This window comes from Enhydra lutris, unplaced genomic scaffold, assembly GCF_002288905.1.
Source record: "Enhydra lutris kenyoni isolate GAN:26980312 unplaced genomic scaffold, ASM228890v2 scaffoldscaffold62, whole genome shotgun sequence".
Lineage (NCBI taxonomy): Eukaryota > Metazoa > Chordata > Mammalia > Carnivora > Mustelidae > Enhydra > Enhydra lutris.
In genome coordinates, this window is record NW_019154146.1 from 9,922,254 (window position 1) to 9,946,623 (window position 24,370).

General features: G+C 44.3%; 1 protein-coding gene across 2 annotated transcripts in view; it reads right to left on the reverse strand.

Annotated features, from left to right (window-relative positions):
• Positions 1 to 24,370, reverse strand: part of LOC111158655 (sorting nexin 9) — a 105,078-nt gene that overhangs the window by 25,577 nt on the left and 55,131 nt on the right. For both annotated transcript variants that reach the window (XM_022520846.1, XM_022520847.1), the window contains exons 5-9: positions 12,055 to 12,220; positions 9,955 to 10,105; positions 7,442 to 7,526; positions 6,158 to 6,283; positions 5,921 to 6,038 (exon numbers count right to left, since the gene is read on the reverse strand). In XM_022520846.1, the coding sequence (XP_022376554.1) occupies positions 5,921 to 6,038; positions 6,158 to 6,283; positions 7,442 to 7,526; positions 9,955 to 10,105; positions 12,055 to 12,220 (646 nt within the window). The remainder of the gene's footprint in view (positions 1 to 5,920; positions 6,039 to 6,157; positions 6,284 to 7,441; positions 7,527 to 9,954; positions 10,106 to 12,054; positions 12,221 to 24,370) is intronic.

The following is a 24,370-nucleotide window of genomic DNA, read 5'->3' on the forward strand; positions in this document are numbered from 1 at the left end:
CTCACGGTTCTGGGATCAAGTCCCACATTGGGCTCTATGCTCAGCAGGGAGCCTACCTCCCCCTCTGTCTCTGCCTGCCTCTGCCTACTTGTGATCTCTGTCAAATAAATAAATAAAATTAAAAAAAAAAAAAAGAAGAAAACATAAAGCACACCAAGGTACTGGTAATGGAAATCCCCAAAGGAGAAGTGAGAAAGAAGAAGAAAAAATATCTGAAGAAATAACAGGGGAATGTTTCCCAAATTTGATGGAAAACTTTAACCTGTACTTCTAAGAAGCTCAACAAACCTGGATAGGATGAATATGAAGATAACCACACCAAGATACAGCAGAATCAAACTGCTGAAAGGCAGAAACAAAATCTTGGCAGAAACGAATGAAAAATGCCTCATGATGTATGGTGTGTGTGTGTGTGGTCAGCAGAAATCTGTCAGTAGTCATCTGACTGACACCATGGAGGTCAGAAGCAGGGGAAAGACAAATTCATCATGCTGAAAGGAAAACTGTCAGCCATGAATTCTACAACCAGTACACCTACACTTCCAAAATAAAGGCAAAACAAAGACATCCCCAGATAAACAAAGATGCAAGAATTAACCCATAGCAGACCTGTGTTAAAGAAATATTACAGGAAGTCCTTCAGGCTAAAAAAATACTACCTCAGGCTAAAAGGAAATTACCCAAATTCACAGAGAGAAATGAAGAGCACCAGAAATATGTCAATTAACATAAGAGATGCATTTTTTCTAGTTTCTTCTCTTAACTTCTTTAAAAGACACAAGACTGTAGAAAGCAGAAATTATCACACCATATTGTTCAATTTATAACATATTGATATAAAATATACAATGATAAGAGCATAAAAAGAGGGAAACAGAGCTATACTGGAGAGAAGTTTCTATGAATTTTACTAGAATCGAATATGAATATGAACTGCATTGTGACATTCCAGAAAGATGCGTATTGCATCCACTGAGGCAACCGCTAAGAAAATAATTTTGAAAATTTAGTGGAAAAATTAGAGGAATTAGAACAGCACATTAGAAAATATTTAACACAAAATAAAGGCAGTAAAGAAGACCAGAGGAATACATAAGACAGAGAGAAAATATCAAAATGGCAAATATAAGTCTAAATGGGTCAATAATCATTAAATATGAATGGCCCAAAAACTCTAATCAAAATGTAGAGGTTGCCAGACTTGAGAAAAAAGCAAGCTCCAACAATGTCGTCAACAAGAGACACAGACTCAAAGACACTAACAGACTGAAAGTAAAAGATGGGAAAAGATACTTGCACACAGTAACTGTAACAGAACCAGAGTGATTATATTAATAAATACCAGACAAAATAGATTTTAAGACAGGAAATTTTACTAGAGACAAAAGGATGCATTTTATAATTACAGAAGAGTTACATCAGGAAGATCATAACAGTCACAAACTGTACATACACCCGTCAAATAGAGATATATAGATATCTACAAATTGACTCAAATTTATATGGAAAGGCAGATGAAAAAACAGTCCAAAATTATTTTGAAAAAGAACCAAGCTGGAGCATTTACACCACCTGATTTAAAGATTTACTAATCAAGACAGTGTGGTATTGGCATAAGGATGGACATATAAATCAATAAAACAGAATACAGTCGAGAAATAAAACCAAATGTTCAATTGATTTTTGACAAAATGCAAAGGAAATTCAACAGAGACAGAATACTCTCTCCAACAGAGAGTGCTAGAACTACTGGATACCCCAATGCGTGACATAAACCTCTGCCTTATGATACTTCACATCTTACACACTCACTCACTCAAAACGTATCCAAAACTACAAAACTCTCTGGAGAAAATATTACCAGGAACTTGGGTTAGGCAAAGAGGTTTACATCATGATACCTGAAACACAATCCATAAAAGAAACAACTGGTACTTTGAACTTCATTTAAATAAAAAGCTTTTGTTATGCAAAAGACACTGTTGTGAGAAAGACAAGACCAGACAAATTATTTGCAAATCACATTACATGACAGAGGACTTGTTTCTAGAATATAAAGATTTCTCAAAATTTAATAATAAGAAAACAACCTAAAGAGAAATGGGCAAAAGATTGAAACAGATACTTCACCAGAGAAATATGGAAGGGAAAGGAGCACATGAAAAGATGTTCAGTACTGTTAGTTACAAGGGAAAGGCAAATTAAAACAATGATGAGGTACTACTACATATCTAACAGACTTGTTAGAAAAGAGAAAAACTAACACTATCAAAAAGTGCAAGTTAGGATGTGGAGCCCCCGAAACTCTCACCCACTGCTGGTGGGGGTTCCAAGATGGTAGAGCCACTCTGGAAGACAGTCTGGCAATTTCTTAAACATGAACCGTATCCTTGCCAAATGACCCTGTCATTCTACCCTTAGGTATTCACCCAAGAGAAATGGTAACTTACGTTCATACAAAAACTTGTATGTAAGTGCTTCTAGCAGCTTTGTTTATAAATGCCCCAAACTGGAAACCCAAATGTCTTCCAGTGAGTGAACGGATAAAAAGATACACACAAGATGCGCGAATCTCAAAGGCATGATGCCAACCGAAAGAAGCCACCACCAGAACAATACACACTGGATGCTGCCATTTTCCTTTTGTTGTTTTTTGGAACCAGGGTCCAGTTTCATCGATATGTTCTATTGTTTTTTTTTTTTTTTTTTAAGTTTCTATTTCATTTATTTCTGCTCTGTATTTTCTTTTTTCTACTGGTTTTGGGCTTTGTTCTTTTCTTTTCTAGCTCATTAGGTGTAAGGTTAGGTTGTTTGAGATTTTTTTCTGGCTTCCTGAGGTAGGTCTATATGCTTGGATTTATAATAATACTCTGGAAAAGGCAAATTACAGAGATGAAAAGCACATCACGGGTTAGAGCTAGGGGGAGGGGCTGAATATAAAGGGGCAGCTCGAGGGAATTTGGGGGAGTGATGGCTGCATATAGTGATGGGTGTTAAGAATAGTGGTAGTTGTCAAAACTCAACACTATACACCAAAAGGAGTCATTTACTCTATAGAAGTTTACAAATTTTTAAATTTGGTATTTCCTTTAGAAATTACAAGTACAAGTAAGTACAGATTTCTTTTAGAGAGAAGAGCACTACAGATCCACACAGCGAAAACTCATTACATAAAAGGTGTCACATGGACAGCATGCGGAGTCTGGCCACTCCTATATATTCAGACACTTCAATTTCTGCACTTCCTGGAGGTAGAAATCAAGTCTACAGAAGATTAAACTATGAAGAAGCAAAGTTTCACCCCCTCGGAAAGAAGATGACCCACCTCCTGGGCAGACAAGACCCAGTAAGTCAGCATGAACCTGGGTTATATTCAATTCTCCATTTCGAAGAAAGTGAAGCGTTTATAACCTACTCATCAACTGAAATTTACTAATTAATTGATGATGCTTAGTATTCCTGAAAAATTTTCCGACATTGTTGGTTTGTTTCCAAACTCTGACTTCAGATAGTTATTTTGTGCTCGTTAGGATTTTCCTATCAGGTTCCAGAGAACTAGAAAGAAGGTCGGGAGAAGAGAGGGATTTCTGATTCCCCATTTCCAACTAATCTTAGGTTTTCACCAAATATGTGCATATACCAGTTTGCACCCAGGAATAAAACCAGATTCATTCAATATGATTTCACAAAGAATAAAATCTATCAACAAATAAAAAACACTAGCTGGGAGTTTCTCATGGATTGATTATCAAGTCCACAGAAATATCATGACATCATCTACTTGGCATTCCTTTCTCTTTTCTCCAGGATGTGAGTGAGAGGCAAGTTTATATAATAACGATCTTGTGGGGATCACAGGCAGGAGGCAAACGAGAGAAGGGAGAAATAAAGTGGCTTCTGTGCTTTTCGGTTTCCTCGGCACATATCCCAGTCAGTGAATCAAAGCTCAACTTTCTTCAGACTGAGCGGCTGTTGCTTCCTCGCTTTTCTGTGACACCCCCCTGGCTTCAGGCCTGCACTTGAAAAAAAAAAAAAAACACCAAACCTTCGTATGGGGGGAGAACTGTGACTCTACAATGTTTTAAAATAGCACTGAGTTATCTTGATCCAGAATAAACAATGTATTAAAGCCTAAAAGACGAAAGAAATCCCTACAACCCTCAAGCAGCTCATTAGTCTGTTTACCTGGACACCACGAAGCACATATCGTGCTCATCAAGCTGATACAGGAGAATGTACAATTCAGGAGAATAGACTGAAATTTGAAAAGAAGGAGAAAGGCAGGACTGAAGTCTTCATGGAAAGCAACTTATATTTGCAAAAGGAAAGCTGTGATGTCGAACAGTAAGGAGGGACAGTGAGTATGGGAACTGTGAGCGCCTGGGGTAGAAGGAAGCAGCGACCCATCTATGTCACCCCGGCCGCCCTGGCTCCACGAGGGACACAGGGAGCCGCCCCAGGTGACGGCCAGGCTGTGTCAGCCACTGGGCAAGGCAGCCCCATTGGCTCTGAAAATTTTGAATTTTTTAAAAATTTTCCAAAAAAAAAAAAAAAAAAAAAAACCAAAACGCCACAACCAAAACAACTTCTGTAAAAACAAAACTTCAAAAAATTTCAGAGAAACCTAAACATACACCAAAGTAAAGCACAAAGTAAAGTTTTAAGGAGACTGGCGTTCTTATCCTCAGGGAACTCGTTCAAGCTCTGGCATCAGATTCCAGGTCCTGTTCGCGCGGTGTGGAGCAGAGCCTGCCGACCGGCTCGGCCGTGAGATGTGCACCAGCGGTGCATAGGGGATACCCGTCTCCACGACCCTGGAAGCGTCTGGAGCTGGCTCGGCCATTGGCTGCCGGACTCGCTCTCCAACAACCACCTCAGCTCCCGCTGAGTGAGGACTCAGCCTGCTCTGTCCTCCCTGACCCCCAGGAAAGAAGCCTTCCTTCACGGACTCCACACATCCACCCTCTGGGCTTGGGTCAGCCCTGCGAGGTTGCTCTTCCTTCGAGAACCCTCCAGCGCGGACCTTTTAGGCCTTGACCCTCTATACCTACTAGTTTCATTTAGCTGCAAATCTTCTAGCCCCGTGTTAAAACTCTTCCTCATCTCCAGTAAAGCTCAGCTTCTTTCTGTATTAATTCCAAGACAAACATACTGAGTCCCGAGTACTGATATTCCAGGTGCTGTACAAGGCTGGAGGTTAAAAAAAAAAAACAAACCCGCGACACTTCTCAAAGCAGACAGGAACAAATACTCTGTGTGTTTACAGGAGCTGTGAATTATCTACCAGAGGATCACGTGAGGCAGGGGGAGCAAGGGACACAGGACACTTTAAATAAATAAGAAAAGGGATGGAGTCATAATCAATGAGAAACAAAAACACTTAGATACGAATAGTTGCCAGAATACTTGAGCGGAAAACCTGGCAACTTCTTACGTTAATGCCTGGAAGCTCTGCGGCTCCTGCACCGGACGCGTCCCTACTGCCAATGAGAGCAACACGGCCGGACCGCACAGCATCATTTGGATCAGACGTTTTTATTTCCCTTTCAGGCTATTTGGATCGTTTCTATTTTCCCAGGTGTCATTTTTCATATTTAAAGAATTCACATATTTCTTTCACAGGACATCGTGTAGCAAGGATGACACAACGACTTCGCTAGAACTTAAGATACGTATACAAGAACTCTGACAGAAAATTTTATGAAACATTCTCGTGAGGTGTATATACTATACGTAGTATATACGGATGCACAGTATTTTAGGTGTATATACTATATACAGTATATACGGATGTACAGTATTTTCCAAACTCACACGTCTTATTCTTCCAGAAGATGAAAATTCATTACTGATTTACATTAGGACAGATGCTCTACCCACTGTCTCGTTACTTGTCATCCTGAGCGTCACACGCACTCACCTGTGACTTGCTTATCTGGAAGAGACGGGATTGGAATGGCTGACCCAAACTTAACCAGGAGACGTTCATATAACCAGTCAAAGTGCTTATACCTGTGGTTTACAGATCGATTAGTGTTCTATAATACAAGGGAAAGAGAAGAAAACGTTACCAATGCCAACTACAGAAAATGAAGAAAAAGCACATTTTTGCTAGGAATGCAAGCATGAGTCTGTTTTTGGTAACTCAGATACTCACAGTAGGTGTTAACTGATATTCAATGTAGCTTTTCAGACCGTACATTTTGGAGCCTTTCCTGGGATCTGCTACCACACAGTCAAATGTAGAGGTAGGATAGACCCACATTGGGCCATAATCTCCAACCTACAAAAACGTTTCAGGGAGAGTTAATTTTGTTATATGGAAAAATAATATGTTTGATATAAATCATCAAATGATTCTTGTTAGGACTACAAGTCCTTTGGACGGTCATTCTTGCTCTTTGAAAAATTCTATGAATGCTCTCTGTTCCTAATAATGTTATATTTAGAGATACACTTGCTAGGTCTCCATGTGGACATCTCAGGCCATGGAGAAGAGAGCTCTGTTTCCCTCTCCTCCATGGTAGTGCAGGACAGAAGACAATTTCCCCCTCTCTAGTCCAGTTGTCTAGTTCTATGTGATGAAGGGCTAGTTTAAAAAAAAATTCCCATCTTTTCAAAGATGTAGGAACAAGTAATAATAAAAAAAATCCAGTGTGATTTCTGCATTTTATCAAATTTCCTAGGACCCAGAGGTTATAGAGTAAGACCAGATGTTTCCTCCTCGTTTGGGCCTGTGGTGATTACACTCAACCCCGCCCCCATCCTATAGTTACTGGAGTAAGTCGTTAGGGTCCAAAGACAGCCAGAGTTCTCTTCTCCAGAATTCATCTGGAAATACAGCACTAGATAATGCTTAGAAAGAAAATCTATCAGCAATCAACATTTGGGTGAACCCAGAGAGCTTGTGTCATAGTATGTAATAATCAAGTTATTCTAAGAGAGAGATTCTTTACGGTGTCACTAACTCCTACCCTTTATTTGCTTGCTCCTTCCTGTGACCTGACAGCTGGTTTACTGGAGGAAAGACTAATTATTACCAGCACAGTGGGAAGAGCATCTTATTTGGGTAATATACACATACTTTGCCAGGACAGAAACCTAAATATTTGAATTGGGTTTACTAAATACACAGAGTCAGTAGGAAGACAGCATGTAAAAGATGACATCAAGACGCGTCCGAGAAGAAAAAAAAGACTATGTACTACAGATGTGGTTAGTTCAATTACTAATAGTCTTAGAGATAGAAATTTAAAAATATCTACATATAATGACAGGCATTCTTTGATGCTAATTACCTTTAGTACTCTTACAACATGAATACATACCATCAAATGTGTTACCAAAACCCTCCAGAAGACTAAGAACCCTCTCAGCTTTAAGGTAGTATAAAAGAGCTTAATTATAAACGAAGCAAGCAAACAAAAATGAACAAACTTACAATGATGGGAATCTTCTCTTTGGGTTTTGCTAGCTGCTTGGCCAACAAATACTGTTCCATTCCAGGTTTCGCAAATCCAGGAAATCTGGTCATGAAGATAAATGCCCGTGAAGATAAAAAACTCCGTCTTTCCTTATAGAATTCTACGACTCTCGTCCACCTTTACTTAATGCAACAGTTTTAACCTTGTTCTGCCTCTCAGATGCACAAGGACTAGGAAACTGGTAAATGAAACCTAATGTAATCAGATTGTTCGATGGCCAATTAGTCATTTAATTAAGCTTTATCTGGTAAGAGGACAGTCTGACTCCAGAAGGTGTGATGTTTATGGATGCTCCATTTGCTTAACTGGATCAGAAACACTCTATCGCCCCACGAAGAGTGAAGGGCGGCCTAGAAAACTGTCCCCTGGGGCACGGGAGGAAAAGCATTCAGCCCGGCCGTTAGAACACACGGAGCAGTGGCCACACGCCAGCATTTCTAGATCCAAATTAAAGCCACCTTCCAGCATACTCGCTCCAGGATGCCACAATTATCCCAGAGAAACCGTCACTATTCATAAGCACTTGTGCCATTTTCTTTTAGACTCGTCTCAGAACTGGTTTATGAGACACAAAAGGAAACCAGTCTCCCCCTTAGTAAAGAGACCCGCAAACATTCTAAAACTGGAGAAAAGCTGGGATAAACACACAGCCATCTAAAGCACTACTTCTAAAGAGGACAAGATTAATTTGGGTTTTAGTATTTTTTTAATAAACAGGAAAAAAAGACCCTCAGGAAGCAAAATCCCTACAATAGAAAAAGAAGCATCATTTCTACAAAAGACCAGCGACACTACTTCTTTTTCATTCATATCCCAAATTAAAGGCTGATGCGATGGCTTCAGGGGCCTGCCTTTTCCTTCACCCTCACACGACTTACCTCTACCCTCTTTTCCCTAGACAGTCTTTAGACAGAGCTAATACACGAGAGAACAAAGAGGGGTCTCAGAGCTGGACAGTCCTGGGTTTGAGTTCCAACTCCAACAATTAATAGCTACGTGACCAGAGCCTCCCTAAGTAGCCGGGAAGGCGCGGCCACGCACACGATGCAGAGTCTGTGCTTCCTCGTTTTCAAAATGGGGCTGAGAGACACTTTACAGTACAATGGGTTTCAATGCACTTGCATTTACGCTTATTTACATCACTGCAGACCACACTGAGAACTTCACCTTCCACTTTAAGAAACAGGATAGAAACAATATGAATGACGAATTTTACCGTGCATGCAACTGAGCATGAAAACACCTAATGGAAGGAAGCAGATACAGAAGGAGGAAGAACGTGTAGCTAAAGGGCAGCTCATCTAATCATTTGATGCTACGTAAACGTACTGAGGGGAACTGGGGGGACTCAAACTTCCGTGTGCAGATCTAGACCCAGACCTTGACAGCCAGGTACACAGCATTCTGTTTACAACTGCTCCCAGACACAGATTAACAGTCCTTCCTGCTTTGAATCATGGACTTGGAACATGGACAAATAGTGGTAGTGATTTTAGAAAAACTCTATTAAGCACGCTGCTGTAAGAAGGGAATTTGAGAATTTCTAGGGAAGTCATACAGCATGTCTCCTCTGAGCTACACCGTGTGAACTATAGACTCATGCGGGACTGCCCCCGGGGAATCCCACAGTCCTCTGTCCACACTCATCCCTTCCCACACGCGTCCCTGTCAGGCACTGTGCCTCCAAGTACTGGCCAAACTCTTCTTGTTTTAAATCATAGAGGAATCTAAGTGAAAACAAAGTCTTACAACATACGAGGCATAGTAGCTGAGACATGGAGGAATGGACGGGGATCCTGACTAGATCACTTCCCACCTGTGCAAGCCTTGACACTTACTTAACCTCTCTGGGCTTCAGTTCCTCCCACAGTGAACACAGAGGACCACAGAGGGGTATGAGGGTCACATGACAGCACACAGAAGCCATTCTGCACAACGTCTGGCCCACAATAAGTGAGCAACCAACAGGAAGACATTGAAAGGAGAGTTGTTGTTATTATTATTATTATTATTTTTTTTTTTTTTAGCTTTTCTGTGATGTCAGTAATGAGACCTCAGTGTGCCAGGGAATTCACAAAGGTAAAAGCAGTATTTGGCAGATCATTAAACAACAAACACTTCACTTTCAAATGAAAAAAAATTCTTTCAATCAGCTTCTAGAGCAAAGAGCCAAACAGAAATGATCAAACGACACCCCAAACTTCACAGATCCCTGAAAAGAGGAAAGCCTCCTTGGATCTCCCGTCTGTTTCTGCGTGTTCATGTTCCCCTGCACCCTGTATTTTTTATTTTATTTTACTTTTTAAGATTTTATTTACTTGAGAGAGTGAGCGAGGAAGAACACACGAGCAGGGGCAGATGGGAAATGGGTGAGACTCGATCCCAGGACTCTGAGATCATGACCTGAGCCAGAGCCAGACGCCGAACTGACTGAGCCACCTCGGCAACCCCCTCCGCCCCCCAAACCTACTTGTTGAGTGGCAGCTTCATAGAGGAGGAGCCGGCTCGGCTGTTGCCCCGCTGAGCACCCCCTGCTTCTGCTGCCTCTGAGTCCTTGAAGTAGGGAGCGGCAGACTTGGGGTCGTCCCAGTCTTCATCCCATTCGTCATCGTCACCAGTGGCTGGAGGCGGGCACAGAAGATCACCAGTGAAGAAAAACAAAAGAAAAATGGAACCACTTCATTTTCTGATAGGACTACTGACTGCATCAGCCAATGAAAGCACGAAGGAGAGAAGGTGTAGCACAGGCTTAGAACGCAGATGCGGCGCACTGGCTCTCCGGTCAGTGCTGGGCTACAGCCAGGGAGTCTGCCTTTCCATGCAGAAGACATGTTAGAAAATGAGGCTGTCAGGGTAACCCAGGCCAGGGAAGCGCAGGCTAGCGGCGGCTCCCAGAAGGATACATAAGCCAAGGCCGGCGCACAGATAACTCTCACTATAAAGCTGTAAATAAGCAGATCAAATACCCATGAATATCACAAGTATTGGGGAGGAAGGATGGAGGGTGGATAATACATTTTTGATGGGGAATTCTTTTAATTTAATTTAATTTATTTAATAGAGCACGTGTGCACAAGCAGGGGGAGCAGCAGGCAGAGGGGGAAGCAAGCTCCCCGCTGAGCAAGGAGCCCGATGCAGGACTTGATCCTAGGAAGCCGGGATCATGACCTGAGCCAAAGGTAGATGCTTAACCGACTGAGCCACCCAGGCCTCCCAGGAATTCTTTTAACACCAAGGTTAATAATACAGGTGAGGGAAGGACAAGGGGAGGGGCGGAAGAAGGGGAAGAGAAGAAATGAGACAAGGGGGCATCGACAGACCTGCATCCTCCTATTCGAACGCTGGTGTCTGTCCGTGCACAAGCTGCAGCCAGCTTCCCCCCTTCCCTCCCCGCCCTGCTGCCTGCGCCTGTCTCCCACCCTGATGGCCTCATGTGTCCTTTTATTATTAGGCAGAAAAATGCCCTGGGATCTCTGCCTTAGGGGTGCCACCAAGAGAAGCCAAGAAACAGACGCCAAAATGAAAATGATAAAGAACAGAATGTACTGGAAGATCGGGCCGAGCTGGTACAGAACTAGGGGCAAGCAGTCAGCTCGCAGTCCTTCCACTGGCCCATGGCTCTTGGCTACGAGCAGGAGCCACTAGCACAGTCGATTCTCCGTGTGATGTGCTCACACACCGGTCATGAAAAAATGAGGGGCGGATATCGGTCTTTTTCTTTAATTTCAGAACAGGCATAAACATCCTTTCTCTTAATCCCTGAATTGTTTTCCCACCTATAAATTCCTTTTTTGCCTCTGTATTTCCATTAAAACAGGTAGTTCAGGAAAAGGTAAAACCATTAAGTCAGAGATCATAAACCAGCAGATGATAAATCACATTTGCTCTGTATACACATTTTTTGGGCCCAAGGTGTTAAAACAAATGTGTGTCAGCTGCTAAGATTTTAGAGTGGGAAGAGGACATAAAAACAGAGATGACCAGTCTCTGGCACCGTGGAGGTCCAGGACCACGGGCTGGGTCTCCTGCACTGACATCATTCCGCTGGTGACAGGAGGGCTGCCCCTTCTCTCCCGCAGCCATAGGCTGCTCTGCTCTCCTGCCTTGTGAACCTGGCCCCCGCAAACATTTGCGACTCCGCGACAGATCATGGAGCTGGGACTACAGATTATAATTAACGACTACCCACATTTGGGTCCAGAAATCTAGGTTTGCTATTAATGACAAGGGCAGCTGAGAGCACTCCACTGATTAAATTCTATTTTTAAAATATCTTTTATTTTTTTAAAAAGATTTTATTTCTTTATTATTTGAGAGAGAGAGAGAACAAGCAGAGGGAAGAGACAGAGGGAGAGAGGCAGGCTCTCTGCTGAGCAGGGAGCCCAATGTGGGGGGCTCAATCCCAGGACCCTGGGATCATCACCTGAGCCAAAGGCAGACACTTCACTGACTGAGCCACCCAGGCGCCCCTGATTAAATTCTATTTTTAACTTGGATGCCCTCCCCAGTCACTTCTACGCTGAACCAAGTTCAGGGTGGGCCTGATCACCAGCAGAACCCTCTTCCTCACCTGGTCCTTGGTAGGCCTGGGGGTGACCAAAGGCAGTGTCCCAGTTATTGGAGGTGTTTCTTTGGGCCGCAGCCCCCTCTGGCTTAGCCCCCCAGCCATCCGTGCTGTCCCAGTTTCCAGATTTGGAAGCACTCCAGGCTGACCAGGGGTCATTGCCACTGCTGACCTGTTGTCAGGGGTTAAAAAAAAAAAAGAGAGAGAGAGAGAAACAATAACTGTTCTGTCTCAAAATCATTACTTAATTCAGAAGAAATCACCTAACACTGATAAAATAAAAAAGCATGTTAAGTTTAAAACAATTAAAAAATATATTCTTAAAAGCTTTTATGTATTTTTTTGACAGGGAGAGAGTCAGCAAGAGAGGGAACACAAGCAGGGGGAGTGGGAGAGAGAGAAGCAGGGAGGCTGACTCAGGACTCAATCCCAGGACCCAAGGATCATGACCTGAGCTGAAACCAGATGCTTAATGACTGAGCCACCCAAGTGACCCTAAAACAATTTTAAAAATTTAAATAATAAATTTTCCATTTAAATAAACAGTTAAGAAACAGCAGCATCAACCTGATTTTTTTATGTTAACCTTCTGCCCTGCTTCCTGGGAACCTGACAACCAGTAACAAAGGAACTAGGACACGGGGCCGCCCAACTCCCTCTTTCTTCTTCCCTCCCCCAGTAACTACTCTTCTGAACCGTAGCCATTCCTGTGGCTGTGGCCGTCCTTCCACGTCACAGTCCACGGTCATGAACAACTGCGTTGGGTTCTTCAAACTGACATACACGGCATCACATGGGGTGTGTGTCTTGTCTGCACTTCAGTCATGTTTCTGCCATTACACATGCTGAGAAGGATCTGTTTTATTCACCTGAACTGCTTTAGAGTAAATCCACTGTATTTTGGCTAGGTTTTAATTTTTCTATGGAAAAGTCCCACCTTCCCAGTAAAAAAAAAACAAACAAACCCAAAACGCCAGCAGAATAAAAGGGTACGTACACCCTTTAAAAAATACACTTGCGGGGCGCCTGGGTGGCTCAGTGGGTTAAGCCTCTGCCTTCAGCTCAGATCATGATCTCAGCGTTCTGGGATCGAGCCCCGCATCAAGCTCTCTACTCGCTGGGGAGCCTGCTTCCCTCTCTCTCTCTGCCTGCCTCTCTGCCTACTTGTGATCTGTCAAACAAATAAATAAAATCTTAAAAAAAAAATACACTTGCCGCTCAGTCATTATCTCCTGACAGCTACCACCAACGAACTCCTTCTAGATACTGCATTGAACCTCCCACAAGCAAGGGCCCTTTTTGTTAAACATTTGTGCTCTGCACTTGTATTCGTTTTTCTCACTTGGTGACCCGATACGTCCTCTGCGGTCCACCAGCACTTCTGGCTGACGTGGCTCTTCCCCGTGGCCTGTTCCGCTGCCTTTAGCTCCCACAGCTTCCCCGGCACACGCGGATGCTCCAGCACAGGTCGCGCTGCTGCGTTTCGCTACCGTAAATACCGCCGCAGCGCACCTCCTTGTACATCCTTCCACACGTGTCCAACACAACGACTAAAATCCCCAGAGAGCAACTGGGGGGCTAATGAGAATGGGCTTTTTCAGCGGACAGAGTTTGTCAAACTGCTTTCCAAAGAGATTGTACAGCCCCATTTGACAGTTCAGTTCCTATGCTCCCCCCTGACTTGCCAACGGGCTCTGCCATGCATAAAAGGGGGTGCCATGCTCCAAAATTCATTTTAAAATATTTGTGCCCATTATTCCCTTAAGTAATTTTACCATTTAATTATTAACACCACAAATAAAATCTTGGAAAAGACAATACATGGCGCCCAATTTCAAGGACTAGTATGGTAAGAGAACCTGCAGCCCACTTCTCCCCTGGCCCCGTTCACTTGAGGTAACTACAGTTTTTTTTTTTTTTTTTTTTTTTTTGGATTTCCTTGATTTAAAAATTGTAAACCTTTGATTTTCCTAGAATTTACTTTGGTGGAGGAAATAATGTGGGAATCTGATTTAATTTTTTCTTGTCATCAGTCTGCCTAACACCAGTTACTGAAAAATCTGTCTTTCCCCCACTGAACTGAAATGTCACCTTACTCGTAGGCTGTCCTTGGGCCTATATCTGAGCTCGCTCTTGGCTCCTAGGAATCCATTTGTACAAGTACCAAGTGACTTGCGAGCCCATTAGATAAAACAGTATCAGTACTTTAGCATAAATCTTTTATCGGTTTATTTTTACACATGAACTTTAGCATCAGCTTAATGTTTTAAAAGTAAAACCACCTAGGGGCACCTGGGTGGCTCAGTTGGTTAAGTGTCTCCCTTAGGCTCAGTTTGAGATCTCAAGCTCATGGACTGAGCCCCCTGTTGGGATGTCTGCTCAGCGGAAGGCTGCTTCTCCCTCTCCCTGCCACTCCTTCTGCTTGTAACTCTTTCTCTATCAAATAAATAGATTTATTTTAAAAATTTTTTAAAAAATTAAAAAAAAGTAAAACAATCTAAACTTTTGCATTAGAATGTCAAATTTTGAAAAATGTGTTGATTTTTACTTGTACCACCTTAAACTTACAGATAAAATCAGGGAAAACAAATAGTGCCTTAGAAAAAATTTCAGTATTCAATCTGTTTATCTAAGAACACGGAATAGCAGATTTTCCCCTTGAGTCTTCTTTCTCACATTAAAAAAAAACCAAAAAACCAAAAACCAGTGTTAGTTTAAAAAAAAAAAAAAAGAAAGAGGGGAATCTGCAAGAAAGTTACCCAAACTGTCTAATATACCTAATGCTCTAGAATACTATTGTGTTGGCTTTTTTTTTTTTTTTTTTAATTCTTCACTGACAGATGTGGGGACAACTGCCTGCCATGCACCAGAACCATAAAAAACAGAGTCTATGTTTTACATGTGAAGTACAATTCATTCAAACATCTATCTTCAAGAAAAAGAGTGAAGTTACTAGTGATTGGCTCTAAGTCGAATACCAACAGAAGGACATTTTGTCCAGATGCCTGTGATTTTCTCGAATATGCCGCATGGTGATACGCACAAGGAGCTCTCGTGGGTTCTGTAGATGGAGGCAGTCGTGCTAAGGGCCTGACAAGCACACTTCGCTTAGAAGAATCCCTTTTGGTGCTTTAACAAATTTGAATAATTCTGTTTCTACTGTGATTATCTCCATGTATAAATCTTGAGGTATTGGGTACATGGATGCATATTTTCTGACTGTACTGTTATTTCCTTAAAGTGAAATCTTGATTCCATTCATTACTATTTCTTACCAAATACAGTGTCTGGCAGATGCCAAATAAATTTACATTGAATAAAAGCATTAGAAAAAAAAAAAAAAAAAGAAGAATCCCTTTTTCCAGTATATACTCTGTACCCTCCAAACTCTCAACTGTGAGGTTTTCAGAATAAGAACTTCAAAAAGTACAGAAATTTGGGACAATAAGAGGACAGTGAGTATAGACACTCATTTGTCTAGCAGTTCCATCAAGGCCCGACTGAGCGGGTCTCGCCGTGAAGTGACAGGCTGAGGGCAGCACAGTGGGGGTCACGGGCTCTGGTCAGGCCGCCGGTCTGACACTCTGCTTCTACCTCTTTTCAGCCGGGAAGCTTCAGGCTAGAATTCGAAACCAGGCAGCCTGCCTCTGATTCGGAAAGGCTGGTGGGAGTTACAGGAGGGAAACAGAGAGGGAACAGAGGGTTATAACGCAGCACAGGAGTGATGCTCAGCGCTGCTATGACATGAAGACTACAATGTTAGCAGAGAAAGGTTTTCGTCAACACCGAAGAAAGAATCAGATGTGAACTATTCAGAGGAAGTATCCCTAAAACAAACAAAAGATGGTTCCTTTGAAAACTACTGTATTTGAACGAAAACGCTGATTTGAAAAGATATATGCACCCCTATGTTTACTGTGGCATTATTTACTGTAGCCCACGTGTCCATGCACAGATGAAGGGATAAAGAACACACACACGGGGGAATATTACCCAGCCATAAAAAGTGATTTTTGCCATCTGAACAACACGGATGGACCGTAGCATAATAGTAAGTGAAATAAGTCAGAGAAAGACAAACACCATAGGATGTCACACATACACAGAATTTAAGAAAAAAACAAACAACGAATAAAGGGAAAAAGAGACAAACAAAAAGAGACTCTTAACTACAAAGAACAAACTGGAGGCTACCAGAGGGGGGGTGGGGGAGGGGACCAGTGAGCTGTGTGAAGGGATTAAGAGCCTGATCAAGACGGACAGAAAGAAATGTGCAGAATTGCTGAATCATTATATCTGGAACTAAAATAACACTTCGTGTGAATTATACTTAAATTTAAAAATAAATCAATGAAATTTATTAAAAAATTAATTAGGGTAAAAATAAATAAAACGACTTTGTTTATAAATTGCTTGTAGTAACTGCTATTATCTGGTCATCTCTATGATCTCAGCTCCTACCTAGGTTATGAAATCCTTGTAGGCAAATCTAGTAACTATTCGCTTCCTTCTCTTTGTTTTCCCTGGGACATTCCCTCTATCTTGTTTCAAGGTGACTCCTGCTGATAAGTATTTCAAAGCCTGGCCCACTGGACAGCTCTCCAGCTTTGATCACCGACTTCTCTCTCGCTCGCTCTCTCTCACTCTCAGATGGTCTCTACGGAGTCCCAGGGCCCCTCCCCCTCTAAGACCAACAACCCGCAGCAGCTCACACAGTCTGTCTCCCTCCTCTGAACCCACTTTGCCACGCACAGGTCTCTGACATCTCTGTTTTCGATTCCCAGTACCCCTTCTTGGGGCGCGTGGCACAAACATTTTCTGGGGGCTAGATGCCAGAGCCTTTGAAGTCCAACCCCTCCTGTAACAATCTGCAAAGGGGACCAGGCTTAATGACGCTATGGCCTCGGACTCCTTTGTCCTCGATCCCAATAACCCTTGTGCCCCAACCACAGGCATTTGGCCGGACAACCCATTCTGCTTCTGAGCCAAGGCTTCTCTCCTTCTGCAAGGTCTCCATCCTCTTCCCTGTCTGCCCTTTATGGTACCAAACAGCTCCTGACTTTGTGAACCACGTGATTAAGACCCCCTCATTAGCGCTCACTGTCCATGGAACAGACTGTCCACCGAGCCTCAGGGATAAGCTCCCCTAGGTGCGAATCCCAGCTGCCCTTCCAATCCCTACCTGTTCCACCCCTACGTCTCCGCGCCCCAGGAAGGCCTTCGGTAAGATACTTCGCCTGAAACAATCACCTCGCTTGGGGAAAAGGGTTACTCTGAGGAGTTTGAAATGTTTATTTCCTCTTGCATTCCGGTTTGAATTTTACCTTATTTATGGTAGGAGAAGGAGAAGATGAGGAAGGTGGTGACTGGCTGAGACCTTCAATACAACCAATCTGAGCCAAAATATCCACCTTAAAACAAAAAGGGTGCTCAGTGAATGCAGGAAAAAAAGAGCATACCAAAGCTTTTAACTAGAAATAGCAAATTTGTGACAGGGCTAAGGCCACCAGAAAATTCTAGCATGCTGTTCATTCACAAGCCTTCCGTGCAAAAGCCAAGCCCCGACTCTGGGGGAGCAGGTGATAGTCCATGCACGTTCCGGAGAGCGCTGCTGTCACATCGCGGTATCCTGAAGCGCCAAAAATAACCCCAGGCAGCACAGAAGGGGTGAACAAAATCATGCAGGTCACACAGCCAAAGGAAGAAACTCCAGAGGAAACACAAAGCCAAGCTTTCCAAAATGTTAAGATGCTGAACGAGTGTTTTCAAAGCCATGGGGCACGTGAGATGAGCCAAGCCACCTGGCCGGCACGGAGGCGGCACAATGTCGCGGTGAAGCCTGGCAGGCCCAGAGGTGGGCAGGAGCAGCCGGCCAGGCCATGCCCGCAGGAGCAAAAGTCTCTGGTGTGTGCTGCGGAGGCTCTCACTGGCTCGGTACATGGCGTCCTCGTGACAGCAGGTAATGGACACTCTCCCAGGAAGCTAATTGATGGCCACACCAGCACGGTTGGTCAGGACAGCTGTGGGGCCAAATTCCAGCAGAAACAGTTTTCCAAGGTGGCAAACTAGCTCCAACGGAGAAAGGAAAAGTGCTATTTTAGGGAAGAAAGCCACTCAGTAAATGTGGAAGAAATCGCTGTACTGATTGAGGCAAGGATGTCAGCTGGGGGTAAACTATGAGGTGAACGGTTAACAGCACTGAATGAACAGCAGAGAGACTACCCTCTGGTCACAGGGAGAGGACATGACTAGACGGTTCCACCTGACCAGCGCATCTTCTGATGTGATGTAGCATAAATATACACTATCCCTATGGTATACTCTTGCCCAGAATGTTCTGTGCCTCCTTTGAGCCTTTAGGTACAACTTCCAATTTATACGACAGACAGAGGATAGAGGAACAACTTGGACAATACCAAAGGAACCACCAGACAAATCCAAAAGACAGCAATTCCACAGGAAAACCTACTAAGAACAGAAAACTAGGGGCTGTGCTGGAAAGAAAGGAGACGTGTGAGGGACACAGTAGACAGAACCAGACATAATGCTTGGCCCTACACTGAACACCAGTTCCTAAACAAGCTGTAAAGGACATTCTGGGGTCTGCTGGGAAAGTTCAAGTTGGTCTGGATGTTACATAAGATGAAAATTTACCGAAAAGGATTGCCAACTTTTAAAAAGGCTACAAACAGCATGTCCTGTATGTGTGTCGTATGGGTACACACGTGGATAACCGTGTTCAGCAGGGAAAGTAAAGCATGAGCCATGGTGTAAATGGTAGGGAATGGTGGGGACGTTGTCTAGCCCGAATTTTCCAATATTCTACAGTGCATACGTACTGCTTCTATGATAATAAAGTGCTCTAGTTAGAAACTGCTTTTAAAGAAAATAAAAACCCTAGTGCATAAAAATGACAGGCTCTGGCTGTGTCCTATCTTGCTGTATTTTGCTTCGTATAGGACATCTTTGGGGGGACCTGGACCAGTAAGAAGCACACTGCTACTTCCAACAAGAGGGCAGGGTCTTTTTCGGATAACAGTGGTGAGATCTGGCTCGTCCACTGGTCTCGCAGGAAGCAGCTGAGACGTGGTCTGAGAAGGACAAATTTGGCTGCACACATTCCGAGCACGGCCACATGGGAGCTACGGCGACAAGACGCAGAGAAGGGTAACGGGTCCTCCCACACTAGGCTGGACACTGAGGGTGACTGAGGTCTGAGAATTAATGAAAAAGATAACACGCGTATTTCATCAAGGCTGCTTCCTGCCAAACCAGCAAACGCAAGTACAAAGGACAGACAACGGCTCAAGGAAGCCGGTGGGTGCTCACAGCTCCGGCTGCCCACCTGGCTCCTGAGAGGAGATGCTCCCATCAGTACAGGTCAATGCGGACCACACGGTCTGGTAAGTCCGCCAGGGAAGAGGCGGCCTGACTCACAGGATCACTACCTTTCACACTGTTACCTTGGGGGAGAGGCCGTGGAAGCAATCGAAGGCTCTCCTTGTCACCACACAAGGGAGTACTCGCAGTGCCTCCGTCCCACACTCATACGTTCTGTGTGGTGTTACCTGGCTTGCCGGCCACGGCCTCTCTTTCCACACTATACCCTCATGAACGGTCCCCTGCTTGGAAGCACAGATAGAAGCTTCTAGTCACAAAATTCCTCCCTTCCAGGGCAAGACTTTGTCCAGGAATTTGCTACAGGAATGAAAAGAAAGTTGCATGCTCTGTGAAGGCTGACGTGATTTATGTTTTTCTTCTTCTTTTGTTTTGACAACTCATCTGCATGACTGGGGCATCAAAGTCTTTATCTGACATTTCTCCATCAGACACGTAATGGCCACGTGCCAAATGTGTCAGAAAGTAGGGGCAGAAAGCAAATACTGTGATGCCCAAGAACGTTCAACAGTTCCTGACAAAGACTGAACTCTTCCTCAAAAGGGCCCACAGAGGGCACAAAATTCTCTTATGTAGAGAGCCCAGCCATCTCCACTTAGACTGTAGAAGAATATGCAAAATTTCCTGTTTTGTTCCTTACAGATCTTTTGCTCAAAGGATATTATCTAACTGTAATTCATTTATTCAGATGAACCTGTACTATCTTCACAAAACCATTGGTCAGAATATAAAACTTGTACGTTCTTTAAAAAAATGAGTCTAGATCATAAGAACCAATTAAACCTGTTTGTGCTGATTGGAAATGACCCAAAAAAGCTTAACTGGTTTAACAAACCCTTTGTTAACTCACATTCTGAACCCATCGGTGTCAACCGCAGGTATCTATTTTTTAAATACAGGAAATGAAAACTTATTTTATTAATTTGTCCTAAGAAGTGGGAAATACTTGTATTAGAGCGTTGACTTATTTTGTTAGCACAAAGTCTTAAGTAGGTAGCTTTATGTCCCAAACAGGAAGATGCTACGAGCAGCTTCCAGATGGGTCTAATAAAAGGCCACGAGAGATGGGCTTACGGATACCTCTGATGACAGGCTGTGTTGCAACAATGCTCACTGGCCCTTCATCAAAGCAATATTCAGGTAAAAAGCAAAACAAACCCTTCCCTTCTGTCATTTGTTTCCTGTTCGACGAAAACAAACAATGACAAGCCACCCTCAACAATGAACGTCACAGCATGTACTTTTGGAAAGGTTCCCTAGACGCATAAAGCAGTCTTAGTCAAAGCAAGGATTCGGGATCAAAAAAGCATGGAAAGTTAGTACCACTAGCCTGATGCAGTTCTAGAGAAAAATGTCAGCAAATCCTTTAGACAGAGGTCTACAGCCTTCCTTACAAAGCCCTGTAACCCATTAAAAGGGGTTCGTCTGGGGGGTGCGGAGAAAGAGAGAACCTTTCCAACAGGGTTTTGTAAAGAGGAAATCTCAACAAGCAATCGTGAGAAGTCTACGGCATTACAGATCTTATCTGAGATAATGAAATAATAAGCAAACTTAATACCCATGGAAAGCATTCCTTTGCTGATTTATTCTCAAATGAATTACAAGACAGCCTTAAAGTGGCCTAAAAATGGATTTTTTTTTTTTAGAAATGAGAAAGCAAAATGTAGCTCCAACGTAAAATTACTATTGCCTTCTTTATCCCTTAACCAATTAAAAGTCCTTCATAACAAATATCATTACACTGAAAATCTCTGAATAAAAAGATGTCATTTCCCTAAATACCCACTTAGCTTTGAGCATTTGTTTAATATCTAAATGGTTTAAAATAATTAGCAATCCCAGTGAATTTCCTGTAAGGGAATGAACCACTACTGACTTGGTAAACCGGCAGACGGTAGAATGAGGTGTTATGACGGTTCCTAGTCCTAGGCCGATGTTGAAAACGACGCTACCTCCCCTGACAGAATTCAGGCTGAATGAATTAAATACAGGAAATGAAAACTTATTTTATTAATTTGTCCTAAGTGGGAAATATTTGTATTAGAGCGTTGACTTATTTTGTTAGCACAAAGTCTTAAAATAGGTAGCTTTATGTCCTGTTTGGGACATAAAGCTACATCTCATAACATTTTCCACCGTGATATACTTCCACTGGATTTAGGGAAGAACGACAACAACACACCGTTCCAACGTGTGCAGAACACGATTAGATGCGAGGCCTCTTACAGGTTACGGGAATGGGAAAAAATAAGACAACAATCTCTGCTTCTCACCAAGCTGGCAAGTTCACAAATAATTTGCTGGAAGAGTCAGAAACAGCGCTAAGGGAATCGAGAGAAGGAAAGACCAAACGAGGCTTCATAAGGGGCGCAGTACTGAAGCTGAACCTTGGGGGCTGTGCAGACTTGAAAGGTAGAACGAGTCATTCCGTCCTTCTTGGAGAAGAGAGTAAGAGATGCAAAGTCAAGGGCGGCCAGCACGGGGCACATTTGGGGAAGGGCCCGTCTGGCTGGAGCCCAACGCAGAAGGACGGAAAGAGTGAGGATGGGGCCATGCTGGGGAGTCAGAGCAACACCACCGAGGTTGGGAAAGTATCGGTCACGCAAGTGCAGCTGAATTTCTTACACGATTTCCCCACCATGCGCTGTCCCAGGTCTGCCCGATCACTGACAGGACGGTGACCACCTGCCCCACAGATCACTCCCTGGACATGTGCAGTTGGTCACTTGGTTCGGGAGGCAATGGGGCAGCCCCGAGAGTTTCTCAAGCAAAGAGCTGACACACTGAATGTCTTGTTTTAGAGGCAGTGGCATCTAGAATACCAAACCAAACAGTTACGAAGTCCCTGCTGAGTACCCAGTACTGCTCCCAACACTCCGGAGCCGTCTCTCCATCTGTGTGTTCCTGCCGCTCTGCGGAAGTTTCCAGATGAGGACCTGCAGGCACAGAAGCGATGGGGCCCGCCGAGTCACACAGAAGCGGGAGTCCTGGCTTGAGAAGCCACGCTTCCCGGCCCTTCCCCATCTGCGGAACGCAGGCCAGGCCCGTGAGTAACAGTCCCCGTGAGGGTTTCACAGAGGAACGAGAGCAGGGCGGTAAGAACATTCCAGAGAAATGACACGGGAAGGTGAGAAAGAGAAGCCAGTTTTGTGGGGAAAAGGCCGGAACAAGAAGCCAGGAATGCAGCAAACTGAAGAGAAAACTCAAGACTGGAGAGACGTCTCCGTGGCTGGGGGAGAGGGAAAAAGGCTAGAGCAAAGCGGGCTAAGGCCTCGGGAAGACCCCCTCGGAGAAGGGCAGCAGGGAGGCCGGAAGAGGAAGTATCTACGGAAGGTCTCTTGTGCGCTGACAGCACTTCCTACGAGGGGTCCAATCCTCCCATTCCAGAGGCTGGGACAGAGGAGCCAGCCTGTCCCCCCGCGTATGACCCCCAGGCTCAGGCCCGTGACCCCGTGTGGCCCCAGGGCACAGAGTTGCAGCTGGTACCGGCTCGGGGGTTCCTGCGCTATCTGAGGAAGACAGAAAAAGCCTCTCCCAAACCTCCAGAGGAAACGTCTGGGTTCCCAGAACCTTCCATTGACACACAATCTGGGGGCAGCCACAGAGGAGGTTCGGAAACATCTACCATGAGCAGCTTTTCAGAACCAAGGCGATGGCGTGATTTAAACACGGGGAACCGGGCGCAAATCCAGACGGGGACAATTGTCCACACGTCCCTGAAGGAGCTGGTGGCCCTGCCGCCCACGTGGGTCGCCCCTGAGGCTCTAAAACCCCAGACAGAGAAGGAACAGGGAAGCCAATGCGAACCACTAAAGACAATTCTGCCTTTCTAAAGGCGCTGCGGTGGCGGTCCTCGTGCAACTCAGAATCTGTATATGAGTAAGAAAACACTGAGAATTCGATGATTTGTTCCTGAATATTCTGCAGTTGGCATCTGTGGCGTGTGTATGCTCGAGCCCAGGAGAGGTAACACGATCCCTAGTGCTGTGCCTCTGGAAACAACCACACGCCCACATCGCTGCATCCCGGTGGAGACTCGAGCTCCCCCAGGAAGCCACCTCCCCCCTGCGTGGCGGCCCTGGGGTCTGCCTGGCCAGGCCCCTCCAGGTGACGCGCGTGTCCCAGCCTCCCGCTGCTGGAACCGCACTCGGCGAAGCTTCTGCCCGCGAGGCTGTGTTCCCAGCTCCACGAACCACTGCTGGGTCAGAGAGTGCGTGCGTTTTCAGTACGATCGTTATCAGACTGCCTTCCAGAAGCTTCGTCAACTCATCCTTCCCCCAGCTTTGCATCGGAGCGCCTACCTGCGCGTGCCTTCCCTCACAACTCGGCCTTAAAACTATTTAATTCTCTGGCCATTTAACAGTGGCCTCTGCAAATGAGTCTTTTCCTATGTGTATTGGCTGTTTGCAGCTTGCCTGTGCGGGAAGAAGGCCAGATTCAGGAGAACCGGTGCTAGGACAGCAGACGCACGGATTCCAAGTGAGCAGCGTGCCACGGGGCAAGGGGGTGCGCCCTGCGGGGCCTGACCGGGGAGGGCCAGAGCGGGCCCTGCTGACACACTTGCCCTCCGAGTAAAACTGATGTCTGGGAGAGAACATACTGCCAGGGCAATGAGAAAATCCCAAGAGGCATATCCCTGGAACAAAAATAGCATTTTCCTATTGACATTCAGAGAATGAAAGAATGAGTAAACCTGACAGCAAAATTTTGAAAAGCCACCAATTAAAAATGCCCATCTGGCTTCTCATTCGTGACATTTTTCATGGTATTTATAAACATACCACCATTTTGGCCTATTTAAATTATTCTTCTATCCCAAATGACTGAAAGCACAGATGGCTATTAAAATTGTTTTTACTTGAGAAGGGGGCCCCTGGATGGCTCAGTCGGTTGAGCGCCTGACTCTTCATCTGGCTCAGGTCAT